The sequence below is a fragment of the Cygnus olor genome, chromosome 8 (genome assembly GCF_009769625.2).
Source record: "Cygnus olor isolate bCygOlo1 chromosome 8, bCygOlo1.pri.v2, whole genome shotgun sequence".
NCBI lineage: Eukaryota > Metazoa > Chordata > Aves > Anseriformes > Anatidae > Cygnus > Cygnus olor.
Window position 1 is genome coordinate 30,031,377 of NC_049176.1, and position 26,330 is coordinate 30,057,706.

Consider the following 26,330-nt stretch of genomic DNA (forward strand, 5'->3'; position numbering starts at 1 on the left):
TGGACTGAAGCTGCTATAAAGTTTTCATACTTTGCAACACAGAACAGATAAAATCGGACCTAGCAAGTCACTGGTTCCAGCACTTAAATTTACATCTTTCAAGAGAGAATTTCACATGTGTATCAATTTTTGTTTAACAATATTCCACTCAAACAGTCATGACTATGTGACTATGAATACTAAATGCTTGATGAAAATGGCAAGATGGTTCACAACGTTGAGAGGAATGGCAAACATGGACAAAACTATGAAGCTGTGATTGATGTTTCCATTTAGAAATGTGCTCCATCTGAAGCCGAAACTAACGTTAACGAGAAACAGAGAAAATAAAAAGAAAAGAAAAGCAGTCACAGCATTTACATTTCACAGACCAGCAACCACTGAAATGAAAGGAGGGGACACGATCACGCGTTTCAAGGATTTTCATGCAGTGTAGTGAGGTGGTGGGAGAGAAGATGCTAATTTATAAAACAAAACTCACAAAGAAGTTTTCAGGGAATATTAAAAAAAAAAAAAAAAGCAAACCACCAAATTCAGAGTATGCACTGAAAAGAAGATATTCTACAGGGAAACATCAGGGAAAACAAAGCCAGAAAAACCTCTACTGAAGACACCACCTGTGTTGACTCTGCACTTGGGCTGGGGTTGGATCCCCATGGGGCTGCTTTTGGACCACCAGTGTTTACCCAGGAATTGGAGCGGTCTAAACCCTGAGCATGTAATAGAAAGCAGTTGGGAAAGGAAAGAAATATTACATGTTGCATGCCATACAGTAGTCAAATTGTAGTCCTTAAAAGCAATCAAACTGGGTACATTGCAAACATATCACCAATTAGAATCGTTAACATTGCTTGAATTCTCAGGAATTTCTTGAGACCTTTTAGTCCAGAGGATTATTTTTGTGTCTCATCACACATACGCCACACATTAATGCTGCCAACAGCTCTGGCCCAGCCTGCCCTATCTGGAATGCTTGACATTAAAAAACTGTCCAGATTTCTCAGATTTTTCTCAGATCTTTTTTTTTTAAGGTAGACTATTTGCTAGCTCACAGACTATAAGCTCTACAAAGCCTTTGGAAATACTAAGAAACTTTGAAAACACTGTCAGCTCTCACAGTGTTTCCTATTTATGGACTAGAAATCCTGCAGTGTTGGTAGAGCAACCCTGTGAACAAGATTTCACATGGACATTTGGACATTTTCTCTGGGCACTGGGGCAAACAGAGGAAAGAGGACATACCTTTTCTGGAACCAACCCGCTTCACCAAACAAAATATTTGAAAAATCATTTTTTTTAAAAGCTTGATCTCGTTTGTACTCCAAATTCTACTCCTGCAGTGTTGTCATGTGTGCAAAATTACTGTGGCTCCCTCCTCCTCTCAAGACGCTCAGAAAGAAGGAAACTAAGAATTAAATTTGTGTTTGACACCCAGGCTTTTCCCTAGTCAAGACCATTCAGTGGGATGCAGCAGGCATACCCGGGTCTCAGGATCCAGCTCTAGAGGAGGCAGCTGTGCAATGCCATAGTCGTTCCTTAAAAATTCCACACATTGTTTTCAACCCTCATCTGAGAGAGCTTTTATCCTACTTTCTGTGCCAGCCTAGGGTTTTTCCCAATATATGAAGCAAAGATGCAGCCCATTTCATCACAGAGATTACCAGCTGCAAAGTCCATCATGCCTAACTATTCTCACAAAGACAAAACTACCCAAAGATTGAGCCCGGGATTAAAATCATTAATACACTGAGCTATCCACTACGCGAATTACAGCAATGCTGTAATTTTGCTTGAGGTGCCCGATAGAAATATACTGAACACACAGAAGGAGAGTGTTTTAATCTCAGCTACTTACTGGAAGAGATAAATCAAACCTCTCTGTCCTGCTCAGACCCATAGACATGCTTTATTTCGCTCACCATGAATTGAAGTAAAAAAATTTTGCAAAATGTTGAACTAAGCTTGTGTTTTGTCAAACCAGGTCTAATTCTGCTAATGCCTTTATCACACTCACATTTCTGTTCACGTGTTTTCTCATCACAGCATCCCGTTGGTTCTGAGGATAACCCCATACAATGGTTACAGAAGCAGATTTTGTAAATGTCTGAAAGATTCCCCCCCTGCTTTCTTCCCTCTCTGGAAAACAAGAGAGTACAAGGTCTTCTTTTTGCTTGGCAAAGTGCCCAAAACTCCTGTTAAATTCTGTTCTATTTCTGGGCTTAAACCTGCAGCTGGATCTGTGCAAGTACATAACACGCATCTGTGAAAATCCACTATCAGAGCAATGAAACTCCACAAGCTTTTGTTTCTTACCAGCACATTCCCAACATTTCAGGAACACTCTAAGCGTAAAATCTCATCATAGGTCTTCTTAGACACTCAATAAATTCACTTTAGTAGGGAATAAAATTTACATGTCTTCAATTCACAAATGAAGGCAAAATAAGTGACAAGACCTAAACCTATTACGTCTAAACCTAAACCTCCTCTGTTATGCAAATACACCAAAATCTTCTAAATCCTGTAAAGGGGATGACTATTTGAATTTCCCCAATTAAGTATGATGCTGATGTGAGCGAGATTCTCAGCAAATTTACCAAAACTGTCAAATATCTTGTATTTCAGGAAAAAACAACACAAGACTGGACTCCAAAGACTTCCATTGAACAACCTTATTTGTCCTTTCTAAAAGCAGAAAGACTCCCAGATAGATTCATTTTGAAGTGCAAGTTCCTTATTTGGGTAGAGGTGCTTAAATCATTGCTTGGAAAAACAGAATAGGAATTTTTGCACCCTTATACACATTTCAGTATCTCAAGAAGTATCTCATGTTTTTATTGACATTAACAGAAATAATTACATTTAACCAAAATTTTGTATAGTCAGACCGAGCTTAATTTCTGATACCATCATGCTATCCTGAAGAAAACTTTCCCATTAGCAATTATGGACACATTAGTATTTTTTAAAGCCTAGACTACCTCTAGAAGAAAATCTCTCTTAATTTTGTACTGTGACATTATTCACTAAGCCAGCATATATTAAAGCTTCTGATATCCTGTGTAAATTCCATATGCACATTAGTGCCTATGGCATTTCACAAAAGGTCACAGTTGTTTAATTAGCAAGATACTGAAGTGGTCTTTAAAATATTTTAAGACTTTCAGTCCAAACTTTGATGTAAGAAATAATGATTTGCCTACCCACACGTCTTCAGCCTCCTATTTGGTCAGAAAAATCACATCATTATTCATTTAAAATTAGCAATCTCTTTCTCACACTGTTTTTCTTGCTTTTATAAAACCCAGGCCTGGTGTCAAACCTGCCTGGTTGGGCTGATGGCTTTATTAATAAACCTTCACCGATTTTGCCACAGGATCAAATGTAATAGTTCTCTGAAAGGGCTCAGAAATTCATCTATGCTGGAAAGAGTCAAGGAACACAGGTGGGAAAGTGTCTCATCTTGGGTAAGTTGTCACAGTTTAGAGATAAAAAAAGAACCCAAACTGAACTAAGGCACTCCTCTCAGGTAAGGATTTACCAACACAGAAGGCTTGGCCTGGCTCGTACCACCTATGTTAGGTGCAAAACTGAAGTGCTCAAATTGGGACTGCAGCAGCCCTACACACTTGGACGACACCAGAGGGGGACAGGCACTTCTGCATGTGATTCCTATCCTGTGTGGCATAAATAGTCTGTCAAGGAGCTTTTTTTCTCTCTGTTGATTACACAGGAAGCCCTGACAACCATGCTTCCAAAATGGACGATGTACCTGAGGCTAAGCAGTATGAATCTAGGCCCAAACATGCCATAAACATGTGTATGTACCCTGAGAACCTAATACCTGGAGTAAGACCACACCAGATACTCTTCATTAATTTGCCCACATTCACTGGTAAGCCACTTTTAGCAAGTACTAAAGGTGTGGGGAGTCATCGTGGGTGCTTGAGTTAGCACATCATAAATTCACTCTGCAGCTCAGCTGGCCAGACTACGGCCCAGTTACTAACCATCCGAAATCTGTCTGGCCATGAAATATTCCTGCTGTGTGCAAGGTACCTGCTCCGGACATAGGTAAGTACAGAAAGCATTTGAGCAGCCGTTAGTGCTGAACACAGAGGAGAAGAGAGTTTGGGTTTGGGAGGTAAGAAGGGTCAAAGAGTGGCAAAGTAGGGGATGCAAAGTTTGGGGAGACATTACAACGCTGGTCAGAGGATACAGCTGCTGGCCATGTGAAAACTGAGGTAGTAAAACCTTTCTATTTTTACTAGTCTTGGAGTGGCAAGTCCAGAAGGACTCTTGGCCTGACTACCATGCTTGTGGAAGTAACACTGGCAGGATGTCTATAATGTCAGAGAGACCAGCAACAATTTTCAGGAGAGTGTCAGGTATGTAACCAGCAACCACCAGGAAGAGCCTGAGAAGGGGCCATTTTTCCTTTTCATAGGAAAACACATAAAAGCTTCCCCGTTATTTCTTTAGATATTAAATAAAAGATGCTGAAGTCCCCCTAAAGCCCGCAGCAGTGCATTCATACCTTACTGCCAATGATGGAGCGAACTTCGTCATCAGGCGAGGTGGGGGTCCCAGATATATCTGGGTTGCTGTTGCTGAGGCTCCGTGAGCGGTTCAGGTTCAGGCTTGCTGGCCGTACAGCAGATCGAGCCATGGTGGCATAGTGCACTGATCCCCCTAGGCCACCAGGACCTAGGGTGTTGTAAAAAAGAACATTCTGTTACACCAGCAGCCAAAGCCTTGATCCTGTGCTGCTTTGCACCAGCCTGCTACAGCAAAACCTGCGTATAAGCAGTAGGTCTGGCCCATAAGGAAATCTTCCCCGTGCTTCCCCTGCCTGGTGTTCCATGGTAAGCACCAGGGTGATGGGATTAAAATCCTATTGTATTCACTGATCTGTGGGAAGCAGGAAGATCCCAGTGGCTTTAGGCAGCCAGTGTGAGGTATGTCTTTAGCCAGACCAAACACTGGAAAGCCACTGAAGAACAGGGCACAGTTTTAAGCACACAGCTTTTCCAGTCCTCCTCAGATGTCTTCCACAGCAGGCAAGAAGCAAGTGCTGTGAACAACAGTCCTTCCAAAGCCTAGTTTTCTGTGCCTTTCATTCACACCATCTCTCCACCCATACAGATTCCTCCCGTATTCTCAGCAGAGGTGGAATTAATTTGTTTCCCTCCTGCACCCAGACACCTGTTTTCAAGTATTTCAGATGCCACTACTAGTGTGTCAGCTTTTGCTGGAATGGGATACAAGTCCAGAAGCATTAATGAAGGAAACCGGGAAGCAAAACAGGCCAGACTGTACCACATCCATGTACTTGCCACAGAACACAATACTTAAAGGGGGCTTATAAAAATGATGGAGAACAACGTTTTTACTTGGGCAGACAATGACAGGACAAGGAGAAATGGCTTTAAACTAAAAAAGGAGAGATTTAGATGAGATGTTGGGAGGAAATTCTTTACTCAGAGGGCAATGAGGCACTGGAACAGGTTACCCAGAGAAGCTGTGGATGCCCCATCCCTGGAGGTGTTCGAGGCCAGGCTGGATGGGGCCTTGGCCAACCTGATCTAGTCCTGTGCATGGCAGGGGGTTGGAACTGGATGATCTTTAAGGTCTCTTCCAACCCTATGATTCTACAGAAACCAAATTTAAAAAATAGTATTTTGCCGTATTTTCACCTTGTGCTCCTTCATGAGTGACACTCAACACCATCAAATAGTTAAATCTCTGACATGGCTAACCGTAATTAAACTCATCTTCTAAATGGCAACACTGCACCATAGAGAAAGTTAATAAAAAGGCTTGGCAGGGAACCAGCCACGCAATTGGAGCTCAGAGCACCTGCCAGCAAGCACTTTCTGCTTGCTTTTAACAAATTGTGACGTGAAATAAAATGAAAAAAGAGCTACCTGGTGATGGCGAGTTGGGATAGGTATTTGGTAGGCGAAAAACATAATAAATATAGGAAGCAAGAAGGCTGTTTCTGCCGTGCTGGTCCTGGTTTCCATCCAAGTTCTTGTGAAGTCTGTTTATGATCGATGCCATTGCTTCAAAAGATGCTTGGCCCAGGTTAACTGAAAGTAGTAAGTTAGAAGTTCAGTTTAGATTTCAACAATAGTCACAATCAAATTCTGAATATGCACTTCATCCACCTTCTAAAGGATAAATGGTGAAGCTTGCTAGAGTATAGCAAGCATCTCTCAAGAAAAAATGAAGCTGGTATTTGAAGTAGATCTAACAAACAGCTTGAGAAGACGACAGGTAGATCTCCAGAAGAGGACATTGATAATTTTCCACTTATTTTAATAACATTTAATGAATATAGGCCTGATTCCTGGAATTGGCCCAATTTTGGCCACAAACTGCAATGGTGACAAGATCCTTGTTTAACTGATGAATAACACCTGGTGGATATTTATCATAATCTTCTCAGTCAACTATTTCCTCCAAAGAAATAAGAGGAAAAGCTGAGGAAAGAAAAAGAACAATTTCATTCTGTTCTCAAAAAAGAATTCTGTACTAAAAATGAGTACAGAAAATCACACATGGACCTGGCTAGATATTTTAAACAAGTTAGGGATGAAGCAGACTTCAGATTGAGACTGGAAATCTTAGGTTTTTTCAAAGCTAGACACTAATGTCTTCAATCCTCCATATACATAAATTAAACCAAAACAAAACACTTAAAAAGTGAAAGAGCTTTAAAATAAAAAATAAACATTCAAGCAAAACTCTTTCTCCAATAGATGACCTTTCTAAAATAAATGACTGCTATTTTCATAGTAGTGTCAGTTACCTATACTCCATCATGTCTAAACTCCAGTTTCCTGTTAAAAATCCCAATTACCATTTTAAATAACAAGAATTTAAGTTTCGCTAAATGCTCAGTTATGCCATTTAGTCATAGCCCATAACAGGGAGCAAACGGAGGGATTATTCATGCTGACTGTATCAGATCCACAAGAGCTACAGGAACATACAGTATCTATATCTTCATAACTTACCTACTTCAAGGTTTTCCAAGGTGACTAGTGAGGTTGAAAGTCTTAGTTTCTGAATGTCAGTATGGAGACACCTTAACAGGCTCCAATGCTAAGAAAGTGCTGGGCATCCAATTTACAAAAGTCAGGCTCCTTTCTGGTATCTCAACTTGGACACCAAATTACTAGTCATTTTCAAAAACCTTTGCATTAAATATTGCTCCTGTGTATGTCACCACTGATCTGGATGACAGCATGTTTTATTTTGAAGATACATGGTATATTAGTGGCACTAAAATAAAGCATAAAAATGGACTTCTTTATTTCTACATAAATATGATAAAATTGGAAGTGTCAAATTCTCAGCTATGTAATTCTCTATAAAACTTAAATAAAATACCTATTTGGCCTGCAATGACAGGAGGTCTTACTACCAGAAGAATCAGTTTGTCAAGCAGGAGATGAAGAAATCGCACTACCGGCTCCAGTTGAGAGGAATTTAAAGCTGAAATGCTGCTCTTCAGTTCATTTTCCAAGTTGTTTTCCATAATTCTCATGTCTCCTATTCGCACAGGGAACATGTGCTCATCCAGAGCATGGACAAGTGCAAAGAACTTGTCAAGATAAGGGTCCTACACATAAGCAAAAAACAATAATCAGCAAGAAACTCCCAAAGGAACACTGCTTTCTGTGGACTTGTGGCTCATGGGTGGATTATCTCTCTGTCTTTCCCTCTCTTCTATCCAACCATTTAATCTCACAAAATTAGCAGAAATGGAACATCCGAGAGCTCTGCCTATATGTCTAATTCAACTAAAATCAACCAATGTTCAGAAATGGTAAGGGCAAAACCACAGAACCCACAGACTGCATTTCTAAGAATTTAGAAAAACAGACAAAAATGCACTAAAACTATGGTACTAATTACAGCACAAATAAAATACACAAAAAAAAACATCAAAATGAAATATGAGGAATTAATAAACTAAAAGCTGAAATGATTAGTCAAAATGATTGCCATCTTTCATTTTGGATTAAAGAAAGACAAAAAATACACAGAGAAACAAAAGAGGCAGAGGGGAAAAGGAAAAACAAGAAAACGTATGCCTGGACTGCATGTTAGATCTGTTGTAATTAAAAACAACAGTCTGAGGTCTGAAAACAGCGTTGGCCATTCAACCCTTGTGAATAAAGGCCAAACTACTCGTTTTTCAGCAGAACTTCTCAAATATACTCACAGCAGAATGTGGAAAAACAGGTCTGCTGGCTCAGAACTGAAAACGAGATTGCAATTTCACTACAAGTAGTTACTGTACCCTTCACAGCATCAACTTTGACAGTCTTTCAACTGTCAAAAGATTATCAGACTCTTCATATTCCAATGGCTAATTACAGCACAAATGTACCTGAGTATGGAGGGATGATACAGCAACAACTTCTACATTGAAAACTCCTTTGTGATTATCCACCCACTTCATTCCAGGAAGTGGAACCTGTAGGTTAGTAGAAAGACGAATGGGGATGTGACAGAAAGCAAAGCTACAGTAATTCTCATTAAAATTGCCATTTCTTTTCATTTTACTGTCAGATCATACACGTGTACCCATGCATAAAGACACACATCTGTCGAAACTTAGCATTTAAGAAATAAGAGTTAAAAATACACATGCACGCACACATAAACATATAGGTACACACATATCCTCTCACTTTTTTTGACAGAAGTATTCTCCTGCTGATTTTCAGCATGAAGAACAACTCACCTCTGGAGAAAGCACTGAATAAGCCTGGGGTGGTTTTTCCAATGAAACAGGTAGGCAGAACTGACCAGTCTTTAACCGCCCATTTTGAAGCATCGGTATCCACTTTAAAGAGAAGGAATTAAAAAATAAGAAAAAAACAAAAACTTCTTTAGGCTTTCTTGAACTTTGCAGGCTTGACTGTCTCAAACTCTACAATGGTATATACACTGATGCTGATGCTAAACAAATCGCAACTGAATGCATTACGAATGTATCCTGAACTGAAAAATAGATTGAAAGACACTCACGGTGTATCCAACTGGAGTCTCTAGGGGAGTGTTTTGCTTTTGTTGGCAGCTGACATGGTAGAAAGTAAAAAGCAGATGGTGGTGGTCGGTTAAAGTGGCTGGAAGCTTAATCTTGATTTCCTCATGAAAATCGGGCGACCTGTGCAGAGACCAGACCCTCAACTGAGTCATCAATATAAGCAGCGTGGTTTACTATCTCATGCTTGAGATCTTTTAAGTATCTGGAAGGAAGGAGTTATACGGACCATCCAAAGAGATTAAAAGTTTCACTTTCTAATTACCAAGGACTGGAAAAACTTCCAGTGTGCATTTCCAGTCCACAAAATATGCAAGCAGCAGCCCGGTGGTTGCTGCACTGCAGTCTGTCCCCACGCCCCCAGCCATTCTGAATTGCACTGCTCCCCACAAGCAATGAACTCTTGTCACAGGCTGGAGACTGCCACAATACCCAGCCTGAAGGACAGGATTCTCTCCCTGGTACAACAACAAAGACAGGCAGCATGGTAAGGCCAGACTCAGCACTCCTTACCTGAGCTGCTGTGATGCTGTTTTCAAGACCAAGTATTTCCAATTTGTAACTATAATCTAAAAGGCTCTAAGTACCTAATTACTCAACGCAATAATAAAACACATGCTAACAAGAGTTTATAACATAAATCATCATGCCTAACTGGAAGCTTATATTTAAAGCATCCGCTGAGTTGCGCTAAGTGCTCAGAATCATGGCCTCTGACACGATGCTCTTGATTTGTACCAGAGCACACACAGACTCATCTCCTCGTCACTGCAAAACTCTAACGACATCAACTGACACTGCAGGCATTGCGGTAGGTGCTATGCAGTCACTGCTACATAAGTAACAATGAGACAGATTCACAGCCGTAAAACTTCTTTTGGGTGGAACCACACTATATCCATAGGGAGCCACGTCCGTTTACAAACTGCCGTATGTTTTACCTGTTGTGATAGACTACAGCTGTGTAAGCTTCTTTGGAAAATTCAGGACAGCTAGATTTGCCAAAGATGACCTGTAAAAAAGAAAAAAATCAACAGAAATCCCCCATAAAACCATGCCAAGAATTTGTTTCACAATCCCATTTACACCTCTATTAACGAGTCTGTGCAGCTCTGTGCAGTTGCAACTACTTGGTACATGCCACTTCACTTCTATGCGACATTTTACCCAGTCACTGAGGAGTTTACAATTTTAATAATCCCATTTGCACATACACACAGATATAGCTGAAGAACTGATGCATGTAACCGTCACCAGGCAGAGCCAACGAGAGATTTTCCCTGCTATTTTGCAGATGCAAAAGGGCAAAAATCAGGAAGATCATGAATTCAGGAGAAATTAGAGGGAGGGAGGGAAGGGAGAGAACATCAGGAGAATCAGGACAACAGAGCTCAGATGAGGCAAACTAAGGAGAATAGAGGAAATTAACAAGTAAGTAACGACAAACTTCTCTACAGGGATTCTCATCACAAAGTCTCAAGCCACGCTCCAAGGAAGGGCAGCTTCACAAGAGCTGTACAAGTACAGCCTAGGGGGGAGGCACCTCACACCTAAACTTTCACCAAGCTGATCACTTCTGGCACCGTAAAGACAAGTAAAACTATCACCTTTCATTTCTTAGGCATGGAAGCAAACACACTACTCCAAGCACAGGGTGTCCGCTGCCAACATCTTGGTTTAAAATGCTAACTACTCAGTTGTTACTTTGCATACTCCATATAAACTCCCTCTATAAACACCTTGAGATATTCTGCTTGTATGCTTCCTGGAACTCTGTATTTTGAAAGGTATTTTGGTGAGGTTTCTTTAACACTGGGTTTTTATGGCTGTAATGTGTATCCTTTCCTGTCAGCACACAGCACTCACACTGAGCACAAAGCTCTCCCCTCACCGGCATAGCATTGCTGGGGTCCTCTCCATACATGAACTGGACTTTGACAGTGATATTCCTGGCAGATCCTTGGCGGTTGGCGAAGTTAAGGCTCTGAGGATAGACATAAAGAAGGTTCCTGCAAGAGACAAAGGCATCTCTGTTAGAATGACAGGGTTTACACCATTATTAATGCTATTATTTAACCCCCTAAGGAAACAGAATCAAAGTGAAGGGTTTGTTATTTTCCATTAGTCGGTGGTTTCTCTTGAACACAAGTGCACACCCGCACAAGTGACTTGATAATGACCTCTTCTTTTAGACATCAAAAGTCTTAAATCACGTGATATTTTGGAATAGTTCCTGTTTGTAAAGATGCTTGAAAAATATATCAAAAATTTTCAAGTGATTACACTATTTAGCAAGTTCAAGTGGAGAGAAAACATCTCAGGAGAGTGGCTGGTTTCTGCTGAATACCTTCTTTGCGGTGACCCTTTTGTTTTTTCAATTTCCTTTCACCATGATAAATTCAGGTTACACCTCTCCTCTGACAATGGACTGAACTAAATGGATGTCTGTATTCTTGTACTTTCATCAGAAAGGCAATCTCTGCAATGCCTCAGAGGAGATGGTGTCTCCAATTCCACACCCCAGTACCCACTCGGTGAAAGACGGGGATCAACCAAAACTGCCAGCTGAGATGTCAGTGTTTTGGCAAATTAATCCCATCCAAGGACTTGGTTCTGACATTCTCAACTCCATTTGCTCCCTGATACCCCGGGTGCTCCCCTCTCTACTGCCACCACCTAATGCTGGGCCTAAGGCCATCTCCAAGGGCCTGAGAAGGAACCTCCTCAAGGGCAGCGCAGATGCAGAGCTTCGTCAGGCTACATGGGGCTGCATTACGGAGCCAGACTTCTTCACCCCTCCAGGCAGAGGAATATGCTTAGCTGGCACATGGGAAATTTATTCCCTTTCAAGTCCTTCATGCTGAATTAAGTTCTTGAATCCCAGCCCCGTTGGTCGCTTTGCCTAATCAATGCTCTCTTACTGTTTCAGAGGGGGCCTGTGCCGTTTTTGTGGCTCTACTAAATTACTTTGTTCTGGCATGAATACATTTGCTCCTTGATGTTCTTTTTAAAATGAAAATGGATATGAAAATTTACTCTAAAATGTACATTGCTCATAAAACTTTTATTAAGTATTATTAGTGCTTAAGAGAAGGATTTAATGTATTTGGGAAGCCTGGCTACAGGAACCCTATATATAAAGGTCTTGTGCTGGGGATTGATTTACGCTGGATAGCAGAGAGGAACCTAAACCAAGCCTGCAGTTCTCCTACCAGGTCTTCTGCTGTGGCCTGGGAGAAAAGGAGTCATTTCAACAGCTCGATGAGAGAAATGCTAAGACCTTGGAAGAGAATGAGAGAGCTACAAGCAGACATTAGAGCTGACGTGACATGTCAGCCAGGGCTTCCAATGCACTTGTAACAACAAACACTGGAGGAAACACAGAGGCTGTTCCTCCCTCTGCTGCCTCTCAAGGCCCCGAAGGCTCAGAAGACAATTATCATGCACTACATGATTAGGAAGAAGCTCGTGTTGCTCAGAGGAATTCAAATGCACGGATCCCACTGTAAGGCAGTGGGGGAGGTGGGTGCTTGCTCCTCTTCAGGTAGCTTCTCTCCAGAGAGGTTCCCGGTGGAGGTACCATGCTTTTGTTGAGCAGTTACATACAGGGAGGGGAAAAAGATCCCCCCATCTGACAGCCACCCTGAGATGCTGCCCAATCAGTTTCACCTTGTTACCCTCTTTCCTTTGAGTCATTACACTGTAAATCCTCATCTCGCTACTTGTATGCACAAATATCAAAGCTCAGTAGCATTTGCAGGACACCAGAGGTGTAACACCATCCTCTGAAAACAGCGAGGGGAAGGATCTACCACAAAAATAACACTGCAGCACCAACAAACAGGCCAGGCATAGACTGACAAAATGAAAGGACCGCTAATCCTTGTGCTTCCAAGTAACAGCTACCTCCTGATGTATTCACAGATTCCTACCAATAAAAGTGTCAGCCAGCTTTAAACCCAAGGACTTGTGACTGGAGCCTTTATTACAATACCATGCAAAATGTATGCAAAGCTTATATTATTGTCTCAAACAGATCTCAGAAGTACTTTTAGCTCCGTAAAATGAATGGAGGAAGTGCAAAGGCTTGGGAAGCCTTGGAAATAATGGCACCAGGCACTCTCCTAAATATTTACATAATGTGATTGTAGCCATCTTCCAAATTTCTTCATAAATGTATTAAAACATTAAGAGCTGGTCCTAACTCATAAAGGGGATGTCTACCCGTTATTAAAATTCTCCTTTTCAGTAAATCCCAGAGACCTTTTTCTTTGCTTTATTCCTACTATAAAAATCATTTAAAGACCACTTAAAGAGGGTCACCCAGGTGCATCAAAGATCTTTAGGACCATGTTTATTAAATACATCTTTTCTTGGCTGGGCTAACAGCTGTCAGGGACAGGATTCCCCCTTACAGTTTCCACAGCTCCCAAATCTTATGGTTTCATCATACCAGAGGGTCTTCTTTCCCCTGTCTTCCTGAGTCCCGCTTTGCTTGTGGGCTGTGTGACTGTTGTGACATCCAAGACCTGGAGGGTGGCATTTTCAAGAGCACTTAGCACTGCCTGACTTTACTGGCACTGGCATTAATACGGAAACGTCTACAGCTGCATGTGCTTAGCAGCCAGTCGTAAATTTTTAACACTTGACATCAGAGCATTTAGACTGCCTTTCCCCTTCGCAAAGCAAACCTTCCCACGGGGCAGTGCCACGTCTGAGCAGCGCTCGGGGACAAGCAAGGTCCCCGTTTCGTGCACACAAAAACACTTCGTGTGACAACAATAAACAGCTAAAGCAACAGAACACAGTTTCTTTGAAACCCCATAAAACCAAAGCCACCCCAAGTATTTTCAAGTGGATTGCATAAAGTTTTTATTTATTTTTTTTCTAACTTTTGCAGCCAGTTCTTCAAGTTTTACAGCCCCACATCCCTGTGTCAGATGCCAAAGGCTGGACTTTGTTCCCTATTACAGAGCAGTGTCAGGCCCAGATAAAAACTTTACCTAAACTTCATCTACACAAGTGACAGTCTGAGGACTTTCCCTACAGAAAATACCACTACATTGAAAGCACGTTTTATCTACTTTTTAAACACTAGAATTGTTTAAGTAGGGCTATCAGGTAAAACGTTATCTCAGTCTACGATTCAAAGCAAAAACTATCAAGCGTTTCAGAGGTAAGCTGTTAAGATCCCCAAGAACTTCCCACACAGGCACAATATGCAAGCAAACCAGATCCTGCACGTGTGTTTTTGTTTTCGTTTTTTTTTTTTTTTTAACTCATTTGAACATCTCTTCATGTATTTCCATTGCTGTTAACAAATGAGAAAATGCTGCAAGAATGATGACTCGATGCAAACCTTTCAGGCTGATCACCACCCAATCAACAATGGTTGATACCCTAATTGTTTTAGCAATTTTTCTAACAGATTTTTATCAGGACCGGGTAAACACGGATTTGATGAGTTTCTTTAATGACAGCCCATAACCAGATTCCTTGTTGCCTACAGCCTTCCAGTCTCAAATGAGCAATTAAGCACATAGCTGCTCCCTACCACGTGCTACACCTGCCAGCAGCGAGCAGATGCAGCCCAGCGTCATGCAGGGGGCCTCAGCTCCTGCTTCACAAAGGGCAGCAGCAGAGAACCAGCTGGGCACTGAGTTGGCCAGAACCCCTCTTTCTGCACTTCACAAGTGCACGCCTCCAGGCTGCCTTAATGCAAGCTGTATGGAACTGGACAGAACTAGGAGGGCCGTGAGGTTCTCTCTGCACTGGTCTGTACGTATCTCAGGCCTCTTTCCAGTTCAGAAAGGATTTCTAGGCAAAAGGATTGTCCAGCTGAAATATCTGAAGAGCTGGTTCCCACCACACTGCAGTTCAAATGAAGCAAAGGCTGCTCAGACAGTACAGTGAGCCAAATCATGCTCATACAAAATATTCACCAATTATTCAGAGATCTAAAATACACTCATGTTATTTAATTATTAAGGGGGAAGGGGCAGGTTACCTGCGTATTATCAACCCTTCATCACACAAGAAATTCATCGTATGAGATAACAATTTTGAAAATAGTGTTTCTACTGATGCCTTGTATTGTCCACATGCATGTACATGAACAACAACAAAAAAAGTCCAGATGAGGAATTGCTAGAAGAGTCTATCAAAAACCTGAAAATCCTCCAAAGTACAGACTATATTAAGCCTGGACTGATTTTTGGATTGCTATGAGAGATTCCAGAAAGAAAAATACCTTTCACTCATACTGCACTACTCCTTGAAAAATATACGTGCTTCTGTGCAGAGACCCAGTGCAGAACTGGACATTTATTTCAGAGTACCCGTAGACTTGTTTTATTCAGTGTGAATCTTAAACAGCAAGGGAAATCGTAAGGTGAGAAATGTAAGCAGGGTATTATTTATCTCACCCACCTCTGGAAAGCAGCTCTTAAAAAATAAGCTTTATATGGTGTAAATTACTGCACAAACCTTAAGACAGTAGAATCACTTCCAGACAATCTCTGGACCTAATTCCCACTTTCTCACTTAATCTGAAGTAGCTGACAAGCAAATCCACTGCGGTACGATGAGTTACATCAGAACACGGCACAAAATGAGAATCAGATTGTGTGAATCATCTGGGAATACTGTGCCCTTCCATAGCTTATCAAAGAGCTGCATAACCTGAAAAGCAGCATCCAGTGCTCTTGAGCAGCGTAAACCCTTTTATAGTCCTAAGGGAACAAAAGGAATCAGACAACACAAACAAGAAGCAATTTAGGCCTTATCGAGATTATGACCCACAATTAATCTATTAAAAAAGCCTTGTGTCAAAAACACGTCATACATCATCATTAACATTTTATAACAGCATGTCTGGCAGATGGAAAAGTTCAGAGGCAGCTTAATCAGCAACGTGCCTGGCTCTCAGGTTTCCCAGGTATCAACCTAGATTCGAGAGGGGTTACATTCGTTCAAATACACACAGTTTAATGATCAACTCACTGGTCTGCCTCTTCTAAAATGAAGAGGAGTATATATAGATTAAATTCTTCAACACAGAACAGTCACACAGTGAAAACTACTAGGAAAAGTCTCTGCATCCTGAACAACCAAAGCGTAACAGGAGCAGAAATCATGAAAATCATTCTTATCTTTCTATTCATTGCCCCACTCGCTCTCTCAGCTAGAGCTGAGAAAGACTTTTCTGCCCTTGATTCGGCTGCATCTCCTGAGACAAAATCAAGATTTGCCATGCTAGATGATGTACGAATCTTAGCCAATGGACTCCTCCAGCTTGGGCACGGTCTTAAAGACTTTGTGCATAAGACAAAGGGGCAGATGAATGACATTTTTCAAAAACTTTACATTTTTGATAAGTCCTTTTATGAGCTCTCACTGCAAACCAGTGAAATCAAAGAAGAAGAAGAACTACTCCGACAAACTACTGCCAGACTGCAAATCAACAATGAAGAGATAAAGAATCTCTCGCAGGAGATGAATTTGAAGATTGAAGACCTCATACAAAACAAAATCCAGCTGCAAGAGAAGGTGTGGGGACTGGAGGACAAAGTCACTAAGTTGGCCATTACCCAGCCTACAGTGCAAGAGACAAATGAAATTTCTTCACTCAAAGTAAGTAAATTTGTAAGAACCCCTGACACACACAGCCAAAATAAATCGTAATGCTATCATTGGTAGTTATACAATAGAAGCTCATCTTTTCCCTGCACCCTCACTGGAGTTCTATTGTGTATTTTGAGAAATAAATCACTGCAATAACCTTATAAGAATCAGTGTTGTAATTTGACAAGTGGCTTATTTTACAGTATAATTCCCCAGTGAAATCAGTGAGAAAATGGTGAAGTGATAAGGCTCTGTATCTTTTTCAGTGTTTGAAAATACGTTTATTAAAAAATCTGTAATTATAATGAGGAAAAAAAATCAGGAAAATTATTTGATTACCAAGCCCATAGCTTCTTATGTCATCAGCTCACTACAAATCAATGCACTAGGAACTGTCTGCTCAGCACAGAAGCAGGAAGTTTAAACTGACGGATATTTGTAGTGCCTGTAGGGACCATCCAGGACCAAAGAATTGTTCAGCTGTTAATAGACTTAATGCAAATACATGGAAATATGTAGGTGGGTACAAGGTTTCCTATGGAAGAGGAAGAACTAACTGTGTTCTGTAAAAGCATGGGAGAAAACACTGGCTATTCATGTCAGAGCAGAAAGCTGAATCCTGAACTTCCAAATCCCAAGCTAATACCCCAAACACTGGGCATCATTCCTTTTTTGTCAGTGCCATATATTTAGTTTGAATCAAGGACCAGCTTCACAGAATGTAATTGCACATGAAAATGGCAGGAAAATAACAACAACAATAGAAGTCCATGCAGTTGCCAGTAGTTTTCCTCAAAAAAGGCTGGGTGTTCATTTCAGAGGCAAAATTTGCACCTTTAGAGGAAAAGCAGAGAGTACCATGGAAAAGGCAATGTTAAATGCTTTGTGCCTCTCAGAACTGAGAACTGAGAGCCCCTGTGATGAGTTACTGAGGAAGTGCCCCTGCGAAGGCCTTTTGCTGCCCCTAACCACAACCCCCCTCCCTCCCTTCCTGTCCTCAGGCTTTTGTGGAGCGGCAGGACAACCACATCAAGCAGCTTCTCAAAATCGTGGAGGACCAGCACGCACAGCTCGACAAACAGCACAACCAAATCATGGAGCTGGAGGACAAGGTACAGTAACCATCGCATCTCTCTTTTCTGAATCTATTGCCTCTCATAACGCTGAGGGAGGTAATGTCCCACCATTCATTCCAGTCAGCCGTCCCTGTTTCATATTTTGGGAGTGCAGAGGAGGCTATAAGCAATTTTGACCCAACCAGGGACCTTTTTGGGTGAAAGACTGCTGTGCTGCCAGGCTGGGGGCTGTGGCCAGATCACACGACTGAGGACGCAGCTCCAAAGCACTGTCGATCAGTACTAGGCTGCTCTATTTCCTGACTGCTATTTTTCTTTTTTTTTATTAGTATTATTATCTATCCTATTATTCTTGTTCCCTTGGTCTTCTAAGCATCATTACTTTCTATCTCCTTCTTCTTTCCCAATATTCACTTCAATAGGGAGCCATGTGCTGCAGCTCAACATGTGTAACTGGAACGCTGGGTATAACTGACGTGCCCATATTTAATTTATTCCTAAGAGGAGGCTATAAAGGGAAAATGCCTTTTATAAAAAGAACTGTGGGTTCTGTGCTCTTAGATGTCGGTATTATTCGTCTAAGTGATGTCACCTGAGGAAATAAGTTAAATCTGTTTGCCCATTAAGGTGTACCTCGTGAGAACTGGTCATTTGCTCACCTCATGAATCCTGTGTTGTCTGAGCAGTCAAACAGCTGCCGTACATACACTTGAAATCCACCAGTGTGGTTCTGAAGTTATTTTTATGTCATAAGTTGGCTATTTTAAAGGGTTATGTTCATAAAAAAAATTACTCTCTGCGTGACATTGCTCAGTTTGATACATGAACCTCATAATTTCAGAGCCTTGGGAAATTAACAGTCTGTAATTACACTTCTTCCCAGCTGAACCACATAGAGCTCCAGGAACTCGCAGAGAATTCCTTCACTGGGGAGCACACAGAACCAGAGGCCACCCCCTTTTTTGTGCACAACTCCACAGCTGTAACATACAAATATGAAGGTGAGACCATATGCCTTAACCATGACTATACAATACAGTGCTTTTAGTTTTTAGTAGACAGAGACCAAAAGCAAAATGCTTTTATGTTATATACAGTGCTGTTGGAAGGAGCTGGATTTTCTGCTTTGGAAAATGCCATAATCTATTTAGCCACACTGTATGTATACACGTCTCTGGGGTGGCACACAGAAACAACATCCAATAATGCCATAATCCTGGCCTCAATCTTCAGCCTCCATTCACCCCATGTAAACATGTGCTGTGGCGATCCTCTCACTGCCACTTGCTGATGCCTGTCTTAGAGAGTATGAACAGAGAACTAACTTACTTCAGCTCATTTCAGGATCTGGAAAAGCTTTCTTTAAAGCTGAGATGCATTTCTGAACTGCAGCACTGGGAACAGTATTAACTGGGAAATTTATGAGGGATGGGAAAGTCCATTTGCCAAAGCCCAGTCTTAAGCCTTACACATTTTCCAAAATTATCTGAACTGAAACCTTGCCAAACTTAAATGTAGGTGGTCCAATATATATACAACTTGACAGCTGTACTACCATGCCCAAAAGTTTGCCCATTTCATGACCTTTATTGAGATAATGACCGAAAAGATTGTTCCAGGTTTTGTGTTGGCTCTACTCTATAGAATAATTCAAGTCACAAAGCTGAATTAAAACTTACCACATCCAAAACAGGGTTTCTAATTGTCTGGTGCTTGCTTTCCTAGGTGCTGCTCCTGACTGCACTGCTCTCTACAACAGCGGCATACAGACCAGTGGCACTTACACTATTAAGCCCAATGGCTCAGAAGCTTTCGATGTCTACTGTGAAACAAAATTTGGTAAGACAGCTGTGCTAGCACAGTCCAATTTTCACATAAGTAGTTTCTTATAAGCCAAAAAGCCATGTCTCATCCCAAAGTACACAAGCACTTATCATGTCATGTATCCTCTTCTCTTACTGTTCTCTATGTGCTTTGAGCACTCTCCTTTCTCCTAAAGTCCCCACAACACTGCCTTTTTTAAGTTACCTGCTGTTTATACTGAGGAAAGTACTTTCAGTCATGTGATATTTATTACATATATTCATACCATTAATATCCTTATTAATATGTATGCAATTGATATTAAGCATATTGATATTAAAAACATCAAGCCCCTTTAGTTATAAAGAATGAAAATGGCGATTATGAACGCCACTACATTGCAACCATGATGTAACATTTCCTAATTAAAGCAAATAGTAAACACCTTAGCAAAATTTTGTTTGACAGCGTGGATTGGTGCTTGCGACTTAGATACACCAAACTAACCCAAAGAGGTGAGTCCTGGAGACAGGATTCCTGCATCATGTTTGGGTGAGGCTGCAGCTACAGACCAGATGCACCCAGAATCGCCACAGACCAAATGCACAGCACCTACCCAAGCTCCATCTTTGTAAGAAACCCATTTGGCTGTTTCCTTTGCCGCCGCCCAGAGACCACACGTAGTTTGGCCAGCTGACTGTTCCCCCGTTTTGGCACCCTGCAGTGCTGCTCTGTCCTCTCCAGCTTCCCCGTACTGCTCCTCACCGCAGCTGGCTGGGAACACGCTGGTGCAAACGTGACAGGGCGATGGGATATGTTTGGATGTGTACAAAGAGCAGCATGGGCTTGCCCTGTGCAAAACCCTCCTTTGCTTACATTTGTTGAAATTTGTTAAACAAGGTTGTCATGACCTGGTCAGGAGCAGGATCTCAGCCGTCCTAGCCAGCCGTGGCCTCCAACACTTCAAACCTTGTCTGGAGTTGTGCTCCCAGCAGTCAAATACCACCAGCTAAAGGCAGGCAGCAGAAGGGCAGCCACAGCAGCACCGTCTGTGTGTCAGGGGCTGGTGGACTCTGTTATGCTGAATTTTCTCCCCAGTACTTTAAATACTTAAGCCAGGTTTGTGACTTATTTCCTCTTTGCATTTGCAGGCACTTCCTGGACTGTAATCCAGAACAGAGTGGACGGATCACTAGATTTCAACCAAACCTGGGATGCTTATGCAAAGGGTTTTGGTGATCTCAATGGTAAAAATGCTTCTTTTGCTTTCTTTGCTTTGTCTAAATTGATTTGAGAAGCTGAATTTTCTCAGAAAGGTGTTCACATGAGAGCAGACATAACCTACAGACAAATCTAAGCAGCTTGCCTCATTAGTGGAATGCCAGAAAGTGCTTGCCAGAAAGTTTAATTTAGTAAAATTCTCCAAGACACGTCTTCAAACATGTCTAGAAACTTTTGCTGAATCATGTCTGATTCAGAGCGTTCTGAATGCTATTTTAGCTATTGAGATTTTATTATTTACAGAAGTATCCCACAATGCTTTGAAGCTACACAAACACAGTATCTCACCAAGGTGCTTTCACTACTTTCTCTCAACCTTTCTGCAACCACGTTTCCCTTAGAACCACCGTCTGATTTGTCTTTTTTTTTCTTCTTTTTTCAAGCGCGCCTGCAGCTGCGGGTGCTCCCTTACACAACCACCTCCAGCTCCCTGCGTGGTGGCCAATGTCCTCACCTGGCTGGCCAGGCTGAGGCAACACCCACATTTACCTGTTAATCATCAACCCCAAAGATGTTTTTATCACCAAGAGCTGCCTACCAGCCTCCCTACTCAGAGCATTTTCCTTGTTTTTCTCTTACAATGAAATGAGTCCACTTTAGTTTAGAAAGTATTTTGACTTTCTAGGCACAGCAGAGATTAAAATTTCACCATTTTAAGACAGTAGCTCACAACTGAGGTTGACTTTTACCCACATAGTTTGTCTGATCGTATTGAATGCTATGGTTGCCCCTTTATTGGCCTCCAATTCCCATATATTAAACCAACATGAGGCCACATCTTTTCAGTGTCAGAAAGAGTTTGCAGAGGATGGCATTATGCTCAGCTACGTACTGGTTGGTTTGGTGCTGCATGCTCTAAGGTGAGAAAACACCAGGCTACTCTTCCACACCTGTAAATTGTGGGGGTGTTTGACTCATCTTGTCCTCTATTGCTTTATATGCCACCTGCACGTGTGGCATTCAGATTCAGCTGTACTATTTCTACATGGGGCAATTACCTATCGTGCTCTGACACCAGTGGCTCTGATAATGAGTTACTTAATGAGTATAATTTATGAAGCAATTAATCAAGAATTATAGCAAAAGAAAAATGCTCAGGTTAAATTCACTCTGTATACAAGGGGATCGAAACCTCAGGTTAGTTTTGCAGTTCTTTTGTTAAAAAACAACGATTGCAATTAGATTTTATGTATGTCATTTGCTTCATTTGTCACACGGTTCCAATCATGCGTGTTTTAAATGTCTTGAGCTCCCACCCAGAGTTTCACAAGAGGTGGGAGAAGCTCCAGTTCATTTATATCTCTAGCTTTTATTGATCACCAGTGTGCAATTAAGAAGAGGTAAACAAAAAGAATGTAGCAGGAGACCTCTGAAAAGACCAACAGTTCCCAAGGCTCATATTATTGATTTAATTAAAGCAATGAATAAATCCTTTTAAATACTATATTTTCACATATACCAACCACAGGTTATCTGTAAAAACAAATTCAATAGCAGGGGGAGCAATATGGGTTTTTAGGGAAAGGGGAAAGTTCAGCACCTTTCCCCACTAACTCTGCCTGGTAACTTCTGTCCCCAAATCCTCACCTCTGGCATCTCTTGATTCTCACATTGCACTGCTTACTTAAATACATGTTTTCAAATGATGATATTTTAAAGGTGAATGAGTTACCTGAGGTATGGGTTAGATATCTGAAAAACATGATAAATGTTTCTTTAAAGGCTCCACATTCACAGCATCTATTTACTATGACTTTGCAGAGGAATTCTGGCTAGGCCTGAACAAGACCTATTCCATTACTCAACAAGGGGACTACATCTTACGGATCGAGCTGCAGGACTGGAAAGATAATAAACGTTACATCGAGTATGCATTCGACCTGAGAGGCCCAGAGACAGACTACACGCTCCAGCTTTCACGGATCTCTGGGAGCATCCCCAACGCGCTGCCAGAGCAGACAGAGCTGCGGTTCTCAACTGCAGACCATGACATGGCCGTAATAAACAACTTCAACTGCCCAGAAAACTATCTAGGTATCAGTATGCCGGCCGGGTACACTGAAATGGCCCTTTCCTTGTTAAGTGAAGGATGGTAGCATGCTTTAGTGGGTGGTTACCGGTATTTGCTTGACTTTAGAAACATAAAGGGAGGGTAGCAGCATCTTTGTCATTGCAGGAAAGAACAGATGTTTTTTGTTGAGTCCTACAACGAGGCATCATCTTTCTGTTTTACAGAAGGCAAAACTAAAGCATGGTGAGGCTGTGTAAATGACCAGCATTATAAACAGAACTAGCAGCATCAGCTGAAACAAACTCTTGGGCAGAGATTCTGAGCTCTAAAGTAAAGAGCAGGTCCTCCTCCGAGGCCTGCTCTGGTAGGGCAGCCTAGGTTGGATTGTTTCATCCCCTCTTGCAAAAAAAAGAGAAGAAAAACTGACTCTTGGCTTCATTTTGACTACAAGCCAAAAGTTCAGAATGATGGTGAGTTTCCATTCAAAGACAGATTTTAGCTGTTTGTCAACAGTATATGCTACAATCACTCTCAAAAGAGGAAGAAAGAAGCGAGGCTGAAGACATTTCTCCTTAATGATAATGCGATTAAAGGGTTCCTACATTCTTTGATTTTAACGAAGCTTTTATGTTTTGCCACTTTATAGCAAAAAGCAAACAATGCGAAAAGCAATTAATCATTAAACTACAGGATACAGAACTGCCCGCCAGGCACCTACTTAGTGCAGCAAACGTTTTGTACGTGTCATTCTCAGCTTGAATACTGTTATGTCTGAAACAATGCTGAGCATGTTACACAGCTCTAATGACCACAAAGCAGATGGGCAATGACTTCCAAAGTGCTAGACTTTCATATTTAGCACAATAGTCATGGCCAGGCCTTTGCCAGCAGAACTGAGCTTACAATTCAAGCTCGTGGTTAAGGACATGGCCAATAAAAAAAATAATTTGTTTAAAAAAGGCTCTTCAGCCTCCAGATGCAGAGATTTACCTGTTTCTACTTGAGAAAAACATCAGGAAATCAGGAAGTCTGTTGGGCAGGGTCTCAGGAAACATGAAAGTGTGGAGGTAACCTCCCAAGTGTTCCAATTCAGCGGCAGCATTAGTGCATGCCGTTTTCTGTGCAGCACCACTTCTATGTGAAGCTGACAGTAACAGGTAGCACAACATTTCTGTGGTGGCCTTCAAGTGGCAAGTGTAAGTGGGTTTATGTGCAAGCAACATTTCATTTGGGTATAGTGGGTGATTGTCACTTTTGCCGGAAATGGCCTAAAAAAGATTTGTGTTGCAAATGGAAACCGTACTCAGAAACTGAGCACAATAGGGTACAACTGACATTACAATCTTTTTCCTTAGGAGGCTGGTGGCACAGCGAATGCGAGGAAACCAATCTTAATGGGAAATACGTTGCTCCAAGGTCAAAAGGAAGACTAGACAGAAGAAAAGGCTTATACTGGAAGCCTAAGAAAGGAAGATACTACTTGCTCAAGTCAACCAAAATAATGATACACCCGACAGATCTAAAGAGCTTTGACTGAATGCTTAACCTGACGCACGTGAAGTCAGAACATATACACTGAACACTGCTACATCAGAGAAATTCATGTTATGTTTAGTAACAGGTGCATATCCAAATCCATACACTGTATGGTGTATTCTCCAATGACATAAACCCTGAGGCATACGTGATGGTCTTACCATATGTTTGGTGAGTATTCTCCTTCACCCTAGCCTAAATGTCAACCTGCTATAAGTTGAGTTTTACCTCCCCAGGATCAAACCCTAATGCCTAGGAATCGGCTGCCTGTTCACGTATTAGATAATATTGTTTGGGGGAAAGGGTTTTCAGGCTGTTGCATTTGTCTCTGGGTTGTGTAGGAGGGAGCAGGAAAAGTGTTTCAGCAAATATAAAGGGGTGGCAAAATGCTACAGAAGACATTTAGGTGTTAATTTGTAGGAAAAATAAGAAATTCTGTTTCATAAAGTGACTGATTTGTTGTTTGGTTCATGTTATTGTTGTGGAATGGTTCTGTGGGCAAACAAAAGATGAGTAACTCCCCATTTTAGGGACTTGTGTATTTCCAAACAAACTTTCAGTGATGTAGGTCAGGCTGATCCATGCTGAAGCACTGTACTCACGCAGCTGTAGATGTGTAAACACACATCAAGTAAGCCAGAGCACAGACCTAATCTTTCAGATATCACACTTCAAAGAATAGTTTAAGAACCATGTTTACAAACTGAAACTTAAGGGCTAAGCTTCAAAGCTTTCTGAAATGAGTACGAGATTGTTTCTTCTCATCTGGAACGGATTTAGACCCATCCCTTTGTGACCTTTTAGTATAGCTCACTGCGAAATGAAATGAAAGACCAAGTGAGCACATGACCAAACACCTTTCAAATAGAGAACAGCTGAGTAACCTGTGCCTGGGGGCAACTCCAATGGAGTCAATGGTGCCATCCGATGAACCCCATAGGCAAAACCCATGCGACAGTGCTGGTCCTGCTCCTGAGGACACATTCACATTTGGTTAACTTCAGCTGCAGAAGGCAGCCTCCGAGGCAGTAGGACTGTTGACGTGCTTGCAGGTGGCTTGCTGCAGAAGTGTTTATTGACAGAGACACCAATTCTGCAGTTATATTGAGTCATATTGACTTGTATATTTTATATAACCCTTGTACAGTACAGATTTTTTATCTCCACATTTGCAACCATACAAAAATGGTCTTAACTTGTAATTTGTCAGAGTGAAACAACTATGAATAGAATGTGCTAATCACAAAGAAACTGCAAAAAATACTGTTACTTCTTATGGATTTATCGCAAAGAAGAGAATACATAGTGCTGATGTATTTTGTATTTGTATTGTACTGTATTACTGTACTGTAATACTGTACAGTATTTGTACTGATGTATTTTGTGCTGCTTAATTGCCTGTCTAACCTCTACCACAAATAAATAAATAAATCTTCCAAAAAGACATGAGATGTGGAACTTGAATAGACTCTTTCTTGTAAGCTTTGTTTTCTAAGAATCTGGTCTGTATTTATCCAGTTTTTATGACAAGAAGTAACTGATTTTGTGAGTAAGTTGGAGAAATTACTCAACTGAAGATGAAGGCAATGACATTCAGAAGTGTATTATCTTCAATGATACTGTGAAAAAACTTCAAATTAATAGAGGAAAAATAATAAAAAGAAATCTGCTCCCTACCTACACTTAGTTATAGAAAGGTTGTTGTTTTCTGAAATGCTTAAAAAATATTCTTCTAGATCTTTGTATTTTTTTAAAGCATTGTAGACAAGGAAATTTCCTTTAAATCAAAATGTAAATATGAATGGGATTATGCATTTTCTACATTTTTATCCCCCACTGTAAAGACAGAAATAAGCCACTTAAAGTGTCAGAAAGCAGTAAAACTGGTAAGAGAATGCTGGTTTTAGCACACAGAAAAAAATTAAAACCTAGGCAA

At 41.2% G+C, this 26,330-nt stretch overlaps 2 protein-coding genes across 17 annotated transcripts in view; one reads left to right on the forward strand and one right to left on the reverse strand.

Moving 5' to 3' along the window:
- The window catches only part of DOCK7 (dedicator of cytokinesis 7), a 99,305-nt gene that overhangs the window by 33,345 nt on the left and 39,630 nt on the right, over positions 1-26,330 (reverse strand). For 8 of the 16 annotated variants that reach the window (XM_040565921.1, XM_040565911.1, XM_040565910.1 and 5 more), the window contains exons 15-23: positions 10,956-11,073; positions 10,006-10,076; positions 9,049-9,187; positions 8,762-8,863; positions 8,405-8,491; positions 7,399-7,630; positions 5,928-6,092; positions 4,538-4,707; positions 618-710 (exon numbers count right to left, since the gene is read on the reverse strand). In XM_040565921.1, coding sequence (XP_040421855.1) covers positions 618-710; positions 4,538-4,707; positions 5,928-6,092; positions 7,399-7,630; positions 8,405-8,491; positions 8,762-8,863; positions 9,049-9,187; positions 10,006-10,076; positions 10,956-11,073 — 1,177 coding nt within the window. The remainder of the gene's footprint in view (positions 1-617; positions 711-4,537; positions 4,708-5,927; positions 6,093-7,398; positions 7,631-8,404; positions 8,492-8,761; positions 8,864-9,048; positions 9,188-10,005; positions 10,077-10,955; positions 11,074-26,330) is intronic. The other 8 variants (XM_040565914.1, XM_040565918.1, XM_040565920.1 and 5 more) reach the window with 1 other exon arrangement.
- On the forward strand, positions 16,199-26,099 carry ANGPTL3 (angiopoietin like 3). Its single transcript, XM_040565930.1, has 8 exons — positions 16,199-16,696; positions 17,689-17,799; positions 18,647-18,764; positions 19,489-19,602; positions 20,718-20,813; positions 22,609-22,881; positions 24,214-25,707; positions 25,758-26,099. Exons 1-7 carry the CDS (start codon positions 16,199-16,201, stop codon positions 24,393-24,395), a joined length of 1,392 nt encoding a protein of 463 aa, XP_040421864.1. The 3' UTR covers positions 24,396-25,707; positions 25,758-26,099.

Bases quoted from the DNA above. Each gene is read 5' to 3' on its own strand.
- ANGPTL3 (XM_040565930.1), top strand. From the start codon at position 16,199: ATGAAAATCATTCTTATCTTTCTATTCATTGCCCCACTCGCTCTCTCA. The intron at 17,800-18,646 runs GTACAGTAACCA...ACTTCTTCCCAG, and splicing joins TCATGGAGCTGGAGGACAAG to CTGAACCACATAGAGCTCCA. The intron at 18,765-19,488 runs GTGAGACCATAT...TTGCTTTCCTAG, and splicing joins TGTAACATACAAATATGAAG to GTGCTGCTCCTGACTGCACT.